General features: G+C 38.6%; 1 protein-coding gene and 1 non-coding gene across 4 annotated transcripts in view; one reads left to right on the forward strand and one right to left on the reverse strand.

Annotated features, from left to right (window-relative positions):
* The window catches only part of LOC124711260 (E3 ubiquitin-protein ligase FANCL), a 126351-nt gene that overhangs the window by 68095 nt on the left and 41948 nt on the right, over positions 1-16308 (reverse strand). For all 3 annotated transcript variants that reach the window (XM_047241236.1, XM_047241238.1, XM_047241237.1), the window contains exon 5: positions 8870-9023. In XM_047241236.1, the coding sequence (XP_047097192.1) occupies positions 8870-9023 (154 nt within the window). The remainder of the gene's footprint in view (positions 1-8869; positions 9024-16308) is intronic.
* Positions 14111-14182, forward strand: Trnaw-cca. The gene has a single exon. It is a non-coding gene; the product is annotated as a tRNA-Trp (tRNA).

The following is a 16308-nucleotide window of genomic DNA, read 5'->3' on the forward strand; positions in this document are numbered from 1 at the left end:
CGCTCCTGGTGTAAAACCTGTCCCATGCACCCTCCCACCACCACCTACTCCAGTCCTGTAATCCGGAAGATGTACACGATCAAAGGCAGAGCCATGTGTGAAAGCACCTACGTGATTTACCAGCTGACCTGCCTACACTGTGAAGCCTTCTATGTGGGAGTGACCAGCAACAAAGCGTCCATTCGCATGAACGGACACAGGCACACGGTGTTTGTTGGTAATGAGGATCACCCTGTGGCTAAACATGCCTTGGTGCATGGCCAGCACATCTTGGCACAGTGTTACACCGTCCAGGTTATCTGGATACTTCCCACTGACACCAACCTATCAGAACTCCGGAGATGGGAACTTGCCCTTCAATATGTCCTCTCTTCCCGTTACCCACCAGGCCTCAACCTCTGCTAATTTCAAGTTGCCACCCCTCGTACATCACTTGTCACTCAACAACATCTTTGCCTCTGTACTTCCGCCTCGACTGACATTTCTGCCCAAACTCTTCGCTTTTACATATGTCTGCTTGTGTTTGTATATGTGCGGATGGATATGTGTGTGTGTGTGTGTGTGTGTGTGTGTGTGTGCGTGGGAGTGTATACCTGTCCCTTTTTCCCCCTAAGGTAAGTCTTTCCGCTCCTGGGATTGGATTGACTCCTTACCCTTTCCCTTAAAACCCACATCCTTTTGTGTTTCCCTCTCCTTCCCTCTTTCCTGATGAAGCAACCTTGGGTTGCGAAAGCTGTATAAAGGGGGTAGAAGACGAGCTATTTTCTCTGCCCCGAGTTTCAACCACTGCATTTTCATATATTATCCAACGAAGTAAATTGAAATTCCATATCTTCAAATGTAGCAGCCTTTCAAATATTCGTAGCAACAAAAATAAATTTCTTTACACAAAAATACCAACAATGCCCAAGGCTTCAGGATTGTTGCACAAGTTGCTACGCTGGGGCTCATTAAGATTTCACGTAGCGGCACCTATTGCTTTGTGGAATTTTGTGAAGTGCTTGTGGTGTTCGTGAACCATAATGAAGCGCTTTCATTATAGTGCCAAATTCAAGAGGGGAGTTATTTCTTTTGCGGAACAATGTTCTAATTGTGCTGCAGGTCTGCGATACAGGATTGATGAGAGAAACGTCAGGCGATGACGACTGCTGAATGTTCAAGCAGAAGGAAAGCATTTAGTGGGCCAAAGTGTGGCCGATATCATGCACTATAAATGATTTTAAATGAATTTGTTAAGGAACAGTGTCAGAAATTCCTGCCTGTGAATGCCGAAATTTTAAAAATTAAGGCACATGAAATTGCTAGAGAGCAAAAAATCTTAAGGAAACCCGGAACCTAAAAATGATGAAATTTTGAGTTCTCAGTTTATTGTGAAATAAAATACTACAGATCTTCCTCTTTAAAATGACATATTAATCTTACCTGTAGCTCAACTCCAAGTATTGAAAATAATATTTTCAATAATGTGCTGTAGAGGGCACGTCACGACATTGAATTTCCGTGGATACATGTTCATTGAAAACATCGTTTTTCAAAACTTCCGGTCTTTCCAAAGACTTTATATTATGTTTGCAACATGATTTGATAGGCAATTGTTTTGTCTGCGTATTGTAGTCTTTGGATACTGTTGTTTACATTGAGCATTTGATGGTTATTGCACGATTTGTGTTGTATTTCTGTTGTGTAACTGGAACTTATCAAATATGCCTCCATTTAGTAACAGAGTTTACAAGAGGAAGAAGCCTCCTCCGAGGTGCCTAGTGGAACTGTGACAATTTTTCTGACCTTGGGAAATGATTCTGAAAATAGTGAGGTTATTCATGAAGTGAAATCTACTCCTATCTCTAGCACAAGCAAGAAGTTGCATGGATCAACTGAAAAATACTGCAGTTTATTGGAGAAGTGTAGTGAGGATAATGTGAATGAAATAATTAACATTTCATTGCTCTCAAAGGTGATTGAGAGTTCAGTACTGTGTAAGGAATGTTGCAAATTGAGTATGTCAGTAAATGTCAAGCGACATATAGGACTTGCAGCAGAAATCTGTCTCCATTGTACTAGTTGTCATTACAGTGTTTCATTTTGGAACTCAGAATATGTCGAAATAGGCCAAGGTGAAACTGATAGTACTATGGTGCAAATATTAGATGTGTTTATGCTCTAAGGTCAATCGGTAAGGGATACTCTGCTGGTCAAATGTTTTGTGGTGTAATGAATCTACCACCACCACCAACGAAATTCTCAAAATATAACTCTGTTGTTGGATCCTGTGTTGAAGATATTGCCCAAGAATCCATGAAAGAAGCAGTGGAGGAGGCTGTGGCGGTGAATGAAGAAATTCCAGATGTTCAGAATCCTCGGGACCTTACTGTCGGACTGGATGGTACGGGGCAGAAGCGTGGGCACACTTCACATAATGGGGTAATAACGGCAACAAGTGCTGATACTACAGAAGTTATAGATGTTGTAATTAAATCCACTGTAGGTGTCCTAAAAGAGTGAAGGATAAGCATGCAGAAAACTGTCGAAGGAATTACAGTGGGTCTAGTGGGTCCATGGAAGTTTCCGGTGTGAAAGACATTTTCAGTCGCTCTCTTCTGTGTTACAAGGTCAGATACCTACAGTTCCTGGGTGATGGTGATTCGAAGCTTTTTGCTGCTGTATCTTAACTGAAACCTTATGGAAATGATGTTACCATTACTAAACAGGAGTGCATAGGTCATGTTCAGAAACGTATGGGAACAAGGCTGCATCAACTGAAGACCACAATGAAAGGCCAAGTACTCAGTGATGGAAAACCTTTGGGTGGAGCTAAAAGATTGACAGATGAGGTATGGACTGGCAATAAGACAAAATACTCACAGTGTTGATGCAATGGAAAAGGCTGTAATGGCACTTTACTACCACACCTTATCGACTGACGAGGAACCACTACATGGAACTATGCCCACAGGGACCGAATTCCTGGTGCAAGTACAATCATCATCACAGTCTACCAGAAACTGTCATGAAGGCTATAAAACCAATTTTCAGAGATCTTTCTGCAACTCAACTTTTGAAGAAATGTCTCCATGGACGTACACAAAATCAAAATGAGAGTGTGAATAATGTATCGTATTTACTCAAATCTAAGCCGCACTTTTTTTCCGGTTTTTGTAATCCAAAAAACCGCCTGCGGCTTAGAATCGAGTGCAAAGTAAGCGGAAGTTCTGAAAAATGTTGGTAAGTGCCGCCATAACTAAATACTGGCGCCAAAACCTCTGCGTCAGTAAATAAATTAAAAAAAAAAAAAAGTGGAAGACGAGCTTTTTTTCTCCGCCCCGAGTTTCGACCACTGCATTTTCATACATTATCCAACAAAGTTAATACAAATTCCGTATTGTTCATCTTCGAATGTAGCAGCATTTCAATGGACTACAAAAATCCGACTGGCAAGACTGTTTGGGATATATGTCAATATGGCCAACTCTATGTTCTGAATTTTTTCCTACCTGTGAGAAGAGATAGTTGCTAATAGGAACTTTTATGAATTGTGAATCACATGCAGTAGTCTCTTCACCATAAGACTAATACGAATATAAACATATTGCCATGAATTCTTTCTTGTTTGCTGCTAACTCATTTAAATCCTGTTTGCCTAATAAACTACGAAACTAGAGTGAGACAACAGCAAATGCGGAAGAATATACATATCATGTCATGTTTATATTTGTATTATTCTTATGCCTAATAGTGATACAGTCAGAAATGAAGCACTGCAATTGGCTAGATTTTTAAATCTACGATGACTAATTTCTGTGCAGAATGTAATGTACTAAAGAGGCATCTGCAAAGATTTTCAAACGGAGAAAAATTTTCGCTAAACTCTCATTCAAAACATCTGTCATACGGAGTCTATTATTTGGTTCTTGTTGATCATTATCAAAGAAAGCAGCAGTGTAAGTAACAACAAATAGCAGTCTCTTGCTATTGTTTTACTAATGAGATGATTCCTCTTTTTCTTTTTTTTTAAATTGTAAGCGTTGGTAGTGTGCACAAAAGCAAGCCATGCCGCGAGCGGCGAAAGGCCGCAAACACTCATTATCAGAATGAGACAAGCCACGCATGACACAGTACAATAATGCATTTTCAGCTTAGAGTGACGTAAACACCTATAAGAAAGAGAACGACACTTATCAGATCAAAGAAAAATAAGCAATCAATTCAAACCAGACGAAGCATGCGAAAAAGGAAGGATACCCGTATAAACACGGGTGGAGCGCCTGACGCATAGCAATGGCTACCTGGTAAAGCTTAACTGCTAAGCTTACGACTCGAACCAAACTATTGTAGCTGTATCGTCATTCATTCAACATAAATTGTGTCTCATATTACAATGGACCACTTTGTTTCGATTTGGAGTTGCGGCCTAAAGCTTTTCTCTCCCCTTGAATTTCGAGACTCAAATTTCAGGTGCGGCTTAGATTTGGAAAAATTTTTTTTCCTTGATTTCAAGTCTCATTTTTCAGGTGCGGCTTAGATTCGAGTAAATACGGTAATTTGGACCAGAATCCCAAAAAATGTGTTTGTGGAAATTCATTCTCTTCATTTTGGAGTATATGATGCTATTGCTACGTACAACAAAGGTAACATTATAAAGTGCAATGTGCTGCAGAAGTTGGATGTGATGCCCGGAAAGTACATGGCGAGTGCAATGATGTCGATAGACAATGAAAGGAAACAGGATGCTGAAAGGAAAGAAAAGGAGTGTGAGAGGCAAGCCAGATAAAGAATGAAAGGTGTGAAAAGAAGGCTAGATGGGGGGATGTCTAGTGACAGTGAAAACCCCTCTTATGGTGCTGGACTCCACTAAAATTTTAGTGAAACTTTGAAACTCGTTTTCCACAAGTTCACTTTTTTTGCCATATAAGGAACATTTTCTGCAAAACTATTAGAGATAAAGACAAAATTTTCAAGGAATGTAAACAGTGCCAATATACACCTTGTATCATAGCCTTTTTGTGATACATAATTGATAACAGATTTTATTTCAAAGATACTATGCCAAAAAATGTGTTAATTATTTTCAGTAACAAAATAATTAATATCTTCCCAAAATACACCAATAAATTAAAATCCATATGGTACATGGTATTAAATATATGTAATATTATACTGTAAAAGTTTCATCATTCTGGTGTTAATAGTTCATAATAAAATGTTCCTTACATTTAACATTGGAGGTATAGGACGTTCAGAATCCCCTTAAATTTTAAGGCTAGTCGCAGCTGGATTGATCTGTTTATGAAGGGCTGGCGTTTTTTCACTTCGGAGGCAAACTTAGTTGCACAGAAGCTGCCGAAAAATAATGAAGAAAAACTATTGTAATTTCAGCGTTTCATAATTAGACGGCGCACAGAAAAGCAATACCTTCTTGGTCAGATATGAAATGCTGACCAAACTCCCATATATTTTGACATGCCGTCAAATTATACGGTTGACAACAGAGGAAAGAAAGACATAAGTGTTCTTACATCAGGGGGTGAAAAACAGCAGATGCCCGTCATGCTTGCTCGCACAGCAGATGGACATGTGTTACCCCCATTCATAGTATTCAAGCGAAAGACTTCACCGAAAATGGAAGTGTTTCCAAAAACTGTAATTGTACAAGCAAACGAAGCTGGGTGGTTTTCGGGGGACATGGTGCTGGAATGGATTAGGTATGTGTGGCATAATCATCCTGGTGCAATGCTTGGTTTACGCAGTCTGTTGGTATTACATGTGTATGCAGGCCATAAAACACCTGCAGTAAAACGAAAGTTAGAGGAAATCAAAATGGACTTCGCAATAATTCCACGCAGGATGACGTCAATTCTGCAACTACTTGATGTCTGTTTGAATAAACCATTTAAGGATAACCTTAAACGCATGTACACAGACTGGCTTTCGAAAAGCGACAGACAACTGACACCAGCAGGACATGTAAAACATGCAAGTTTGTCGCGAGTGTGGCAATGGATTTATGAAACATGGAAGTGTGTTCCAAATCAGACTGTGCAACAAGCATTTAAAAAATGTTCGATATACAATGTACTAGATGGTACGGAGGACGATGCTCTGTATGAAGAAATGAGAAACAAAGAATCAAGTGATAGTGATTCAGTATCATGACTGATATTTTAAACATTTCGTATAAGATGTATTACAAACCTTATAAAATTTTGTTTTAAATTTCAGTGTTTAATTTCTAAGTTATTTACATTGTTATTTTATAAGTGTTGCTACTCTGCACTGCACAGGATAGTAAAGCGTAGAGAGCTGCATCAAACCAGTCTACGGACTGAAGACAACAACAACACACTCTTCACCATAAGAATAATACGAATGTAAACATTATGCCATGTATTCTTTCGTGCTTGCCGCTATCTCATTTAAATCCTGACTGCCTAATAACTACGAAACTAGAGTGAGACAACAGCAAATGCGGAAGAATATACATATCATGTCATGTTTATAATCGTATTATTCTTATGGTGAATAGTGAGACAGTCAAAAATGAAGCACGGCGACTGACTAGATTTTTAAATCTAAGATGACTAATTTCTGTGCAGAATGTAATGTACTAAAGAGGTGTCTGCAAAGATTTTCAAACAGAGAAAAATTTTCCACTAAACTCTCGCTCAGAACATTTTCTATCATAGGCAGTCTATTATTTGGTTCTTGTTCATCATTATCAAAGAAAGCGGCAGTGTAAGTAACAACAAATAACAGTCTCTTGCCATTGTTTCGCTAATGATACAATTCCTCTCTTTTTTTTTAATTTTTAAACAGTGGTAGCGCGCAAAAAGCAAGCCATGCCGCGAGTGGCGACAGGTCGTAAACACTCATTATCAGAAGGCGACAAACAATGCATGACACAATACAATAATGCATTTTCAGCTTAGAGTGACGTAAACACCTATAACAAAGAGAACGGCACTTATCAGATCAAAGCAAAATGAGCAATCGATTCAAACCAGACGAAGCACTTAAAAAAGGACGGGTACCCGTATAAATATGGACGGAGCGCCTGATGTATAGCAATGGCTACCTGGTAAAGCGTAACTGCTAAGCTTGTGACTCGAACCAAACTATTGTAGCTGTATCTTCATCCATTTGACCTAATTGTGTCTCATGTTACAATGGATCAACTTTATTTCGATTTGGAAGTGTGGTCTAAAACTTCTCTCTCGTCTTGAATTTCGAGTCTCAAATTTCAGGTGCGGCTTAGATTCGGGAAAACTTTTTTCCCTTGATTTTGAGTCTCATTTTTCAGGTGTGGCTTAGATTCAAGTATTACAGTGGCACCAAGTTTTCCTCTCTCTTCCTCTTTCTTGCATGGGAAAATTAAAGGTTGGATACTTTTTAGAGAGACCTCGTATATTGAGCTTGAGCTACCTTACATTTTCTAACTTACTTTTTAAGAGATAATAGCATTAAAAATATAGTTCTAGTCACATAATCATAATTGGTATCAAAGCACAACAAGAGTGGTGGGAAAACCTACTCCAGACCACAATCAACTTATCGGGATGTTGATGTTTCAATGTAAAGGGCTTCTCTCGACAGCACAAATAATATTTAACTTGACAGGAACTACCTGTTACTGATCTGTCATTATAATAATAATAATAATAATAATAATCATAATAATAATAATTTCCTGTGACTCAATGGCCTGGTACAAGTCTTTTCATTGGAAATCAATTCGGTGACATACACATCAGAATCCAATATCAATATAGTTGTCTTTGTTTCTGCTGAAGGGCCTGTTAGGAGTATTAACACTTTAAAAGATTTGATACTGACTCAAGGCAGAGTCCTTCATGTGTGAGCAAGTGTAATATAACTGGGGTGAGATAAATGTCCCACAAGTAGTTTGCCAATCTGTATTGTGCTTAGCTGTATCCAGTAGCATGTGTAGCTTTTGAAACGGTATGGATGCAGTAAGCATTGTCCTTCCTGAACAATCTCTAATCTGGGTAATGTTGAGTGCTTGACACTTATATAAGCAGTAAATGTCCTTTTCATTAATCTCATTGCTTTCCAAAACCTTTCTCTAACCTCTAGATTCTGTTTTGTTTTGTCTGTGGAAACAACTAGTTGCTTTATTCTGATTTGTCCATTTTTTATCCACATGTCCATATTTTTGATTAATGGCAAATATGTACTCTTATTCTGTCCTAACTTGTTCATAAATGTGTATCAAAAAGGCCATGAAGCGTTTGTACATGCCAATACATAATGTTTATTTTGTTGAATGACATTTCTTAAAAATTGAGCACTGGAACAAGAAGTTGTTATCAGAATATTCTGTTGTTAATTTAAAAAGTCTCTCTATTTATGACATCTATACCAGTTAATGAATTCACTACACTCATAGTTTTCTGGGATGGGATTATGAATATTGTAGTATATATTCTTCATCAATGAAATAAGTATGATGAATGTCCAGCTGACATGAGACAAAGTGTCCCTTTCCTCATCATGGACAAAGTGAAAGGACTCTCTCTCTCTCTCTCTCTCTCTCTCTCTCTCTCTCTCTCTCTCTCTCTCTCTCTCTCTTTCTTTCTTATTTTCTGCCCTTCATATCCTTCTCTTCCACTGCAGATAATCTCATTCCAGTGTATGACAAATCACAGTGATTCAGAGTATAGATGCAGATGAAATCAGACTCCTCAGAAGTAACAAAAGAAATCTGGGGGACGGGAAAGGGGGGGGGGGGTAGAAAGGAAGAAGGCGACAGCTGCAGAGTTCATTTCGCTCCATGATGTTGAAAGAGGTATCTTGCCTCTTTCCTGCTGGACTTTCAACTATGTGAACATATTAATGTACATAAACGAAACATTACCAATGATGATCCTTCGAGCAGTATCACGTAGGTTTGGTTCTTCAGGATCTATGACCCAACAAGAAGAATCAACCTCTTGCATGACTGTCCAGAACCTTTGAAAGGAAGCCACTTGTTGACAAAATACTCTGTACATTGATCCCACAGATGGACCCTGCAACAAATGCAAAAAAAACTTCCAGCAAAGTTAGTTGTTAGTCAGTCAGTTAGCTGCTTGTTCCATGGACGCATTCCTGATAAACATGATGTTGTGGAATAACAAAGACACACACACACACACACACACACACACACACACACACACACACACAGTGTTTCAAAGTATTTGCATCAAACATCTAGGGCTGATAGATCACATTATGGGAAACAACATTTATTCGAGACAAAATGTTCCCTGACACTGCCCAAGAGTGCTAGACACCCTTTTGTACTGGTTTTGCTCCTGTGAGCTCACAAGGTATTGGGAATCTATAGTGTGTGTATGCTTTGAGAGTTGCCTATAGTTCAGTCATCTGTTCCATATGAGAGTGGGTAGGCACAGCAAAATTGAAGTACGTGATTCACTTCAAAGATCTCTTTCCCTGCTTTGAGACACTTATTTTTAAGGTTTTCTTGCTGAAAATTACTCTATCACTTTACTGGAGTACATAGTATGCAGCACAACTGATTAGTAGACTCTGCTAGTTCAGTGAAATCTCAACATCATAAAGCTGGTGAATACTAAAGGAAGCACAGCATCTCTGGGAAGTGTAAGTGAACTTTTTGTTTCTAATGAAAATTGTTCTTCATGATGTGGTCTATCACCACAAGGCATTTGATGCAAAAACTTTGAAACATGCTCTGTGTGTGTGTGTGTGTGTGTGTGTGTGTGTGATGAAAAAAAAATATATACATACATATGCTACCCATTTACAGTTTTTTTTTTTTTTTTCAGTAATAATGGCTAATTATTTCTATTCAAGATTTTCTCAGTGGCATAGGAGTTTTACGGAGAAACCTCCTTAACCTACATTTGAGAACACTACTTCTAATATGACAGACATTTTATTTCCACGAGTGGATTGTTAAAGATTTTGTAGCTGCATATCTCACCCCTTTCTGTGTCAAAGTTAGATCCATTCAAGAATAATGCAGATAATTTTTCCTTCTAGTGTTGCACCTGTGAATACCTCTGTCAGTCACAAACTTAGATGGATTATTGACGACAAATTTCATAAATGAATAAATGTACTGCGAGGCAGTGATTAACATTCACAGCTGCTTATAGAGATGCCAAAAAGTAATACACGAGTGAACCCCACACATACTTCTAATTATTTTCTTTTTTGCAATGGAAACTTTTAGACTCAGTGAGAAGTTACCCCACAATATTATCCCATAAGGCATCAGTAAATGAAAACATGCAAACTATGTGACTGTCTTCTATATCCCCAAAGTTGACATTTATTCTTAAGGCAAAAACAGGCAAACCTGAACAGTTTACAAGTATACTCTATGGTTTGTCCAGTTAAGTTTTTATCAATATGCACACTTAAGAACTTATAATTTTCTGCCCCGTTAATCATTTTTTGTTGATTTACAAGGTTAATAGAGGTGGGATATTTTTCACTGTACAACAATGGGTAAGCTACTTTTCTTTTTCTTTCTTTTAACATTTAATGCTAGCCATTAGTGCAAAATCAGTCAGTAACTTTCACAAAAACATTACTTACTATTTTATCTTTTGATGTTTCTTTGGTCAGTTTAACAACAATGCTTGTACAGTCTGCATAAAACAGAACTAGTTGTGCATCCTGAGTCAAATGAAATTAATATGAAGCAATAACAGTAGCGGCCCAATGATCAAACTTTGTGAGACTCCCTTGTAATTTCTCCCCATTCTGATTATGTGGCGTCCCTCTCTGTGGGGAAACGCCCATTGTAATTTCTCCCCTTGCAGATGATGTGGCATCCCACTTTCTATTGCTCTAACAGCCTAGGGTAACTTTCTTCAGCCTGTTTCTTGAATAAGAACTAAGCAAGGTATCTGCTGAACTGTGTATCCTGTAAAAACTTCATTTCTCTAATAGAATATTACAACTGACACATTCAAATCCCTTCAATAAGTTCAGAAATTCCCAGATGGTGATCTTTTACCACTTAATGATTTTATCATGTGCTTAGTAAATGCATAAATAGCTGTCTCGGTAGCCATTGAAATTCCAAACTACAGTTGGATAAGTATCGCATTACTACACAGGTGGATGACACTGGACAGTAGTTACTGACTTCTGTGGAGACACCCTTTTTATAGAGCAGCCTAGCAATGGTGTATTTTTAATCTGCCGTGGAAGCATTACATAAGTGACTAAGAACATTACATATTGTAGACCCATGACCTTTTAGTGTCTTGTTGGAAATATTATCCACCACATATGAGCTTTCACCTTTTGAGAGTCATGATGATCTACCTTATTTCAAATGGGGGTGTGAGATTAATTTTTATTTTACTATATATCCTCTAAATTGCTTTTATGCTGTTTTGCTTTCTCTTCTGAATTACAGTATTTGCACCAATTTTGTTGTCTACTTTTTAAAAGTAATTATTAAAAATACCTACTATATATGAACTATCTTTCACAATGCTCTTGTTCTCTTTAATAGAAATACTATAATCTACCATCATCCTCCCCCCCCCCCCCCCCCCGTCTTTTTCATAAGCTGATCTGTCAACTTTAGACAAGGTGTGGACACTCATGGATTTTTTACATCTTTCCTTAATACATTACAGTACAGTTCATTATAGAAAAGTATTTCTCAATCATTACTTGTTCTGGCTATTTTATACAAGTTCTTTTTTCTGATACCTGCAGTGAACCAAGGTTTTTTTAATGACTTCCTATTATTACATTTAATTATGTTTTTAGGACTAATACTTTCAAAAGTGAAGAAAAGTTCATTAAGAAATACATTAAATTTACAGTTAGCATTAGACTCATTGTAAAGTACAACCCAGAAATGTTTTTCAAGCTTTCTTTAAAATCTTCAGAAGTTTTGCCATTAATCAATCACATTGTTTTCTTAAAAGTGTTTCTAAACCATACTTGGAGCTAAGATACATAATGTGGCTAACTGTGCATCATGATCTGACAATCTATTTACCTCAGGACGGGCATGCATCTTTTTCACTTCTGCTTGTTGTATGAGTACATTATCTTGAGCAACTCTGGTGGAGAAATCTATGAATGATATTAAATTATAGTGGCAAACAGCACCTCTAGATCACTTTCTCTGCCAGGTTTCTTCAAAAATTAGCATTATACCTGTGGTGCAGTTGCCCACTACAGCAGACAGCCATTAATGTCACTTCTTTGGCATTCTTAATCAATTCTGAGGCTGTAAATGCACACCGTCCACTCCAGTGGATATTCTCTGCTGGTGCTGTGTCATGTGTGCATTTGCAGCCTCAGGGGACTGATTAAAAATGCTAATGAAGCAACATTAACAGTTCTCCACAGCAGCAGACAACTGCATCACATGGTTAAAATGACCACAAATTAATAACGCCTTCCTTTTGTCTGACAGGCAGCACAATAATTGCCTGTTGGCTCCTGTCTCAGGTTCTTCAGTTGACATTTGTTTGATGATTTTTGTGACATTTCTCCAGCCTGAAGTGGCTGGAATTGTCGAAGCTTCACCCTCCATTGCTGGTGGTAGACTGAAGTGAAGCCCGTAGCTGCAGATTATATGTACCTGGCACGTCAATGTCCAAGGGCTTTTTTGTGGTCATTCCCAGTGCAGTTCTCCTCTTCCTACCTTGGATGGTCGTTCGCTGCAGCACGGGAATCCAGGATCCGTTCACCTTGAGGCTTTCTTCTTTCTTGGTGAAGCTATTCTCATATTTGTGTATTTCTATAGCTTCTCTAAACAGGTGGGTGTGATAGCTCTTCTCTATAGACAAAATTACCATTTCAGTGAATTTTACAATGTGTTCAGCCTCACGCAGTGCTTATTCTGCCACTACTGATTTATCCACGTGCTCCAACCTTCAATGCTGCTTATGCTCTATGATAATGGATTCCCATGCTGCAGTGAACAACCATTGCAGGTAGCAAGAGGAGAACTGCACCGAACATGGCCATGAAAAAGCCCCCCTTGGACATTGGTGCACCAGGTGCATATCATCTGTGGCCACAAGCTCACTTCAGTCCACCAGCAGCAATGGTGGGTGAAGCTTTGACAATGACAGCCACTCATGCTGGTGAAACATCGAAAAATCATCAAACAAACATCGGCCGAAGAACCTGAGACACAACGTTTTGACAAACTGACCGCTAAGTGACCATGAAAGCGTTAACAATTTTGTAACACAATAATCCATCACAATATGCCATGAAAACTTCCAAGTTACCCAGTGGAGACATTGAGAAATGTACTGCTTGTGACTGTTACTACATTCACAAGCAGTATATTTCTCAATTTTAACCCGCAAACATATGATGTATATTTTCATCCATACAGACTTTACTTATTTCTACATTTTTATGTTTATATTCCTTTTTTATGAATGTGACAACTCCTTCTTTATCCATACTAGATCTATACAAATATGCAGCTAATTTAGAACCACTTGCTTTAAAATTTCATACCTCTGTGGCTATATGGCATTCAGACAGAAAAATGACATGAATTTCTTTCCACCACGAAGATGGAGAAACAAATTAACAACTCCTTTATTTTTTACCTCCATAGTATTCTGATGACACCAGTTAATTTAATTTTTCACTCTGTTGTTATAAGATGAACTGGGACCCTCTATTAGTATAATTTCCTCTAATACTGTCTGTCTGAATTTGACTGAAGTGTCTTGCCTGATGCCATTATCCTCAGGGATTTGCCTTTGTGTGCTGATGGCCCCCCCCCCCTTTTTTTTTTTGCTGATAGATTTGTTAACTTATCTTTATCCCTCCTATTCAGGAGTAGGTTTTGAGACGTATACACCACCTTCCAATAGTAACTACTGGAACAGCACCAATACAAGATTTTGTATTCATCTGAAGGAACCCCTTAGCTCCATAATTACTCTCTTTAACAACAGAGTTAATTCAGGGTGGCTGATGATGCCAGGGAACCTCCCCAAAAACCCACATTTGTGCGCTCAGTACCTGCCCCTATTTTGTTCAGATCACCCCTAATGCTATACTTTTCATTTTTAGCCAGGCCTTTTCCAGCTCTCACTACTATCAAGACCTAAGCAGCGTCGACTCCGTGGCGCAACGGTAGTGCGTCTGACTCCAGATCAGAAGGTTGCGTGTTCAAATCACGTCGGGGTCACAATGAAATTTTCGTTTACGAAAGACATAGGCGAGTATGTCAGTTTAATCAGATACCAAACGATTACAGAGAACGGACGAACAGAACTTGCTTGAAAAAAGCTACTAGTGCAATTTTCGCATTCTGACATTAAGGTGAAGGCGCCGACTTCAACATCTGATCTTCGTTGTTAAAATTATTACACATTCGTCCTATGTTTTCTGTTACCCCTCCAATGACTGCTACCTATCAGCAGACTTCTCCTTTTTGCTTTTTTGTTTTTCATCTGATTTAGCTGTAAATTTCCTATTGTTCTTCTGCACCCTACATACATTCCTCGGCATCTGTATGAGGCTCTTCCTTCCCTAATTCTGGTAGCAAGTGAAATCTATTGCTTAACTGAATTTTAAAATTTCTAACCATTTCCCCTGCTCATCCTGTGCTTGCCAGCTTCTCCCAGCACCGTTTTTCTTTTACCCCCTCCTCCAACTGTCGTAGTTCAGCTTTTGCATTTTCTGACTCTGTCTCATTTTCTGGCCTTTCTGGCACAATCTACAATTCTATGGAAGAGCTTCACTGAGCATCTCATTCTCTTCATCACCGTAATCACCCCTGTGAAATCATAACCCACAATTTAAGCAAAACACTCCATGTTTAACTAATCTGCAGTAACATCCACACTTATCACATATGGCTGATCAATTTTATAAAGCTTCAACATTAGATATAATGAAAGAAAAACAAGGCTGTAATGATATACAAATGTATGTTGCTCTTTTCAAAAGAGTCTCATGCATTTGTCAGACAGTTAAGACAGTAGCTGCTAACATCCAGAATAAGAAATATTTTTCTCTCTCTCTTACTTAAAGTCTACTCACACCAAACACTTGAAATTGCAATTGCCTCAGCTTATGAAATATTAGAAAATTTCAATTGACAATGCATATTTAGGCACAACAACTTTCTGTACCTTAAATTTAGAACCCCACTTACATGAACACAATAGTCAAACTTCAACAACAAAATATACTGACCAGATAGATACCCATCATAGAAGAAAAGTACTAAATCACAAATCATAAACAAGGACTGTATTATGATGCTGAGAAATAAATTATGGGAATAACACTGACAAGAGATTTATAAAGCAGACAGTGTAGATGGAAAATTTACTTAAAACATGACTGCTTCACAACCTGTGCCATCTAAATCCTGCCCCCAACACCATCTTCCCTGAATTATGTAGATGGGAATTGTCCTCATAACACATTCTTCATGACACATTCTTCACACCCTTTATACTCCTGGCCTCAGTTTCATCTTGAACCCTGCCCCATACCAGTCTAGACTCCTAGCCTAGAACCTAACTTCACTCATCCTGCTTCCAAAGTGTCTTCCTCACAGTCTCTCCCGCCTCTGTTCTGTCTTTTCCTCCCAGTCCACATTGTCATACACTCCACTTAACTCCCCATGACTGCAAACAGAATGAGCTCACCTGTGCCAATGCCACAACCTATCCTGTTCCCCTCTTGTGCCTGCCTTCCGCATTCCTATATAGCACACTTGCTGTCTCTCCCTCCCAGTTGTCAGCCACTTTTCTCCAACTCTCACCCAAACTCCATTCATCTACTCTCATCGCCACCTGGCACAGTCCCTCACTCCACTCAAACTGCAGAGTAGGAGTGCTGGCACAATTTAGTCATACAGTACACTGTAGCCACAGAGATTTTGTGTGTGTGTGTGTGTGTGTGTGTGTGTGTGTGTGTGTTATGGGCCTTCTGATGACTCAGAATCTAGGCTATACAGTAATTTGTTACCTTCAACCCTTAAATTATATAACCCAAATGAATTTGACATACAACATCGGATGTAGTGTGTGCCATTGTCTATTTCTAGTATCAGAGGGTCACTTTTGATTGTTGCCGTAGGGATCCTCTGATTTATGTTGTGGAAGGGGTGGGGAGAGAGAAAAGAAAAGGAGATCCTCCATCAGGACTTCATTTGTGAGGTTCTATGTGATTTTCTCAGTACAGAATCCTTAAAAAGACAGACTCAGAGACAGTGAACAACTTATGTTCAGAAAAATGAATCAGAATCCTACTGTAGGCCATGTCCTTAAAAATTTTATAAAACACTGGAAAGAATGA

Source organism: Schistocerca piceifrons, chromosome 8, assembly GCF_021461385.2.
Source record: "Schistocerca piceifrons isolate TAMUIC-IGC-003096 chromosome 8, iqSchPice1.1, whole genome shotgun sequence".
Taxonomy (NCBI): Eukaryota; Metazoa; Arthropoda; class Insecta; order Orthoptera; family Acrididae; genus Schistocerca; species Schistocerca piceifrons.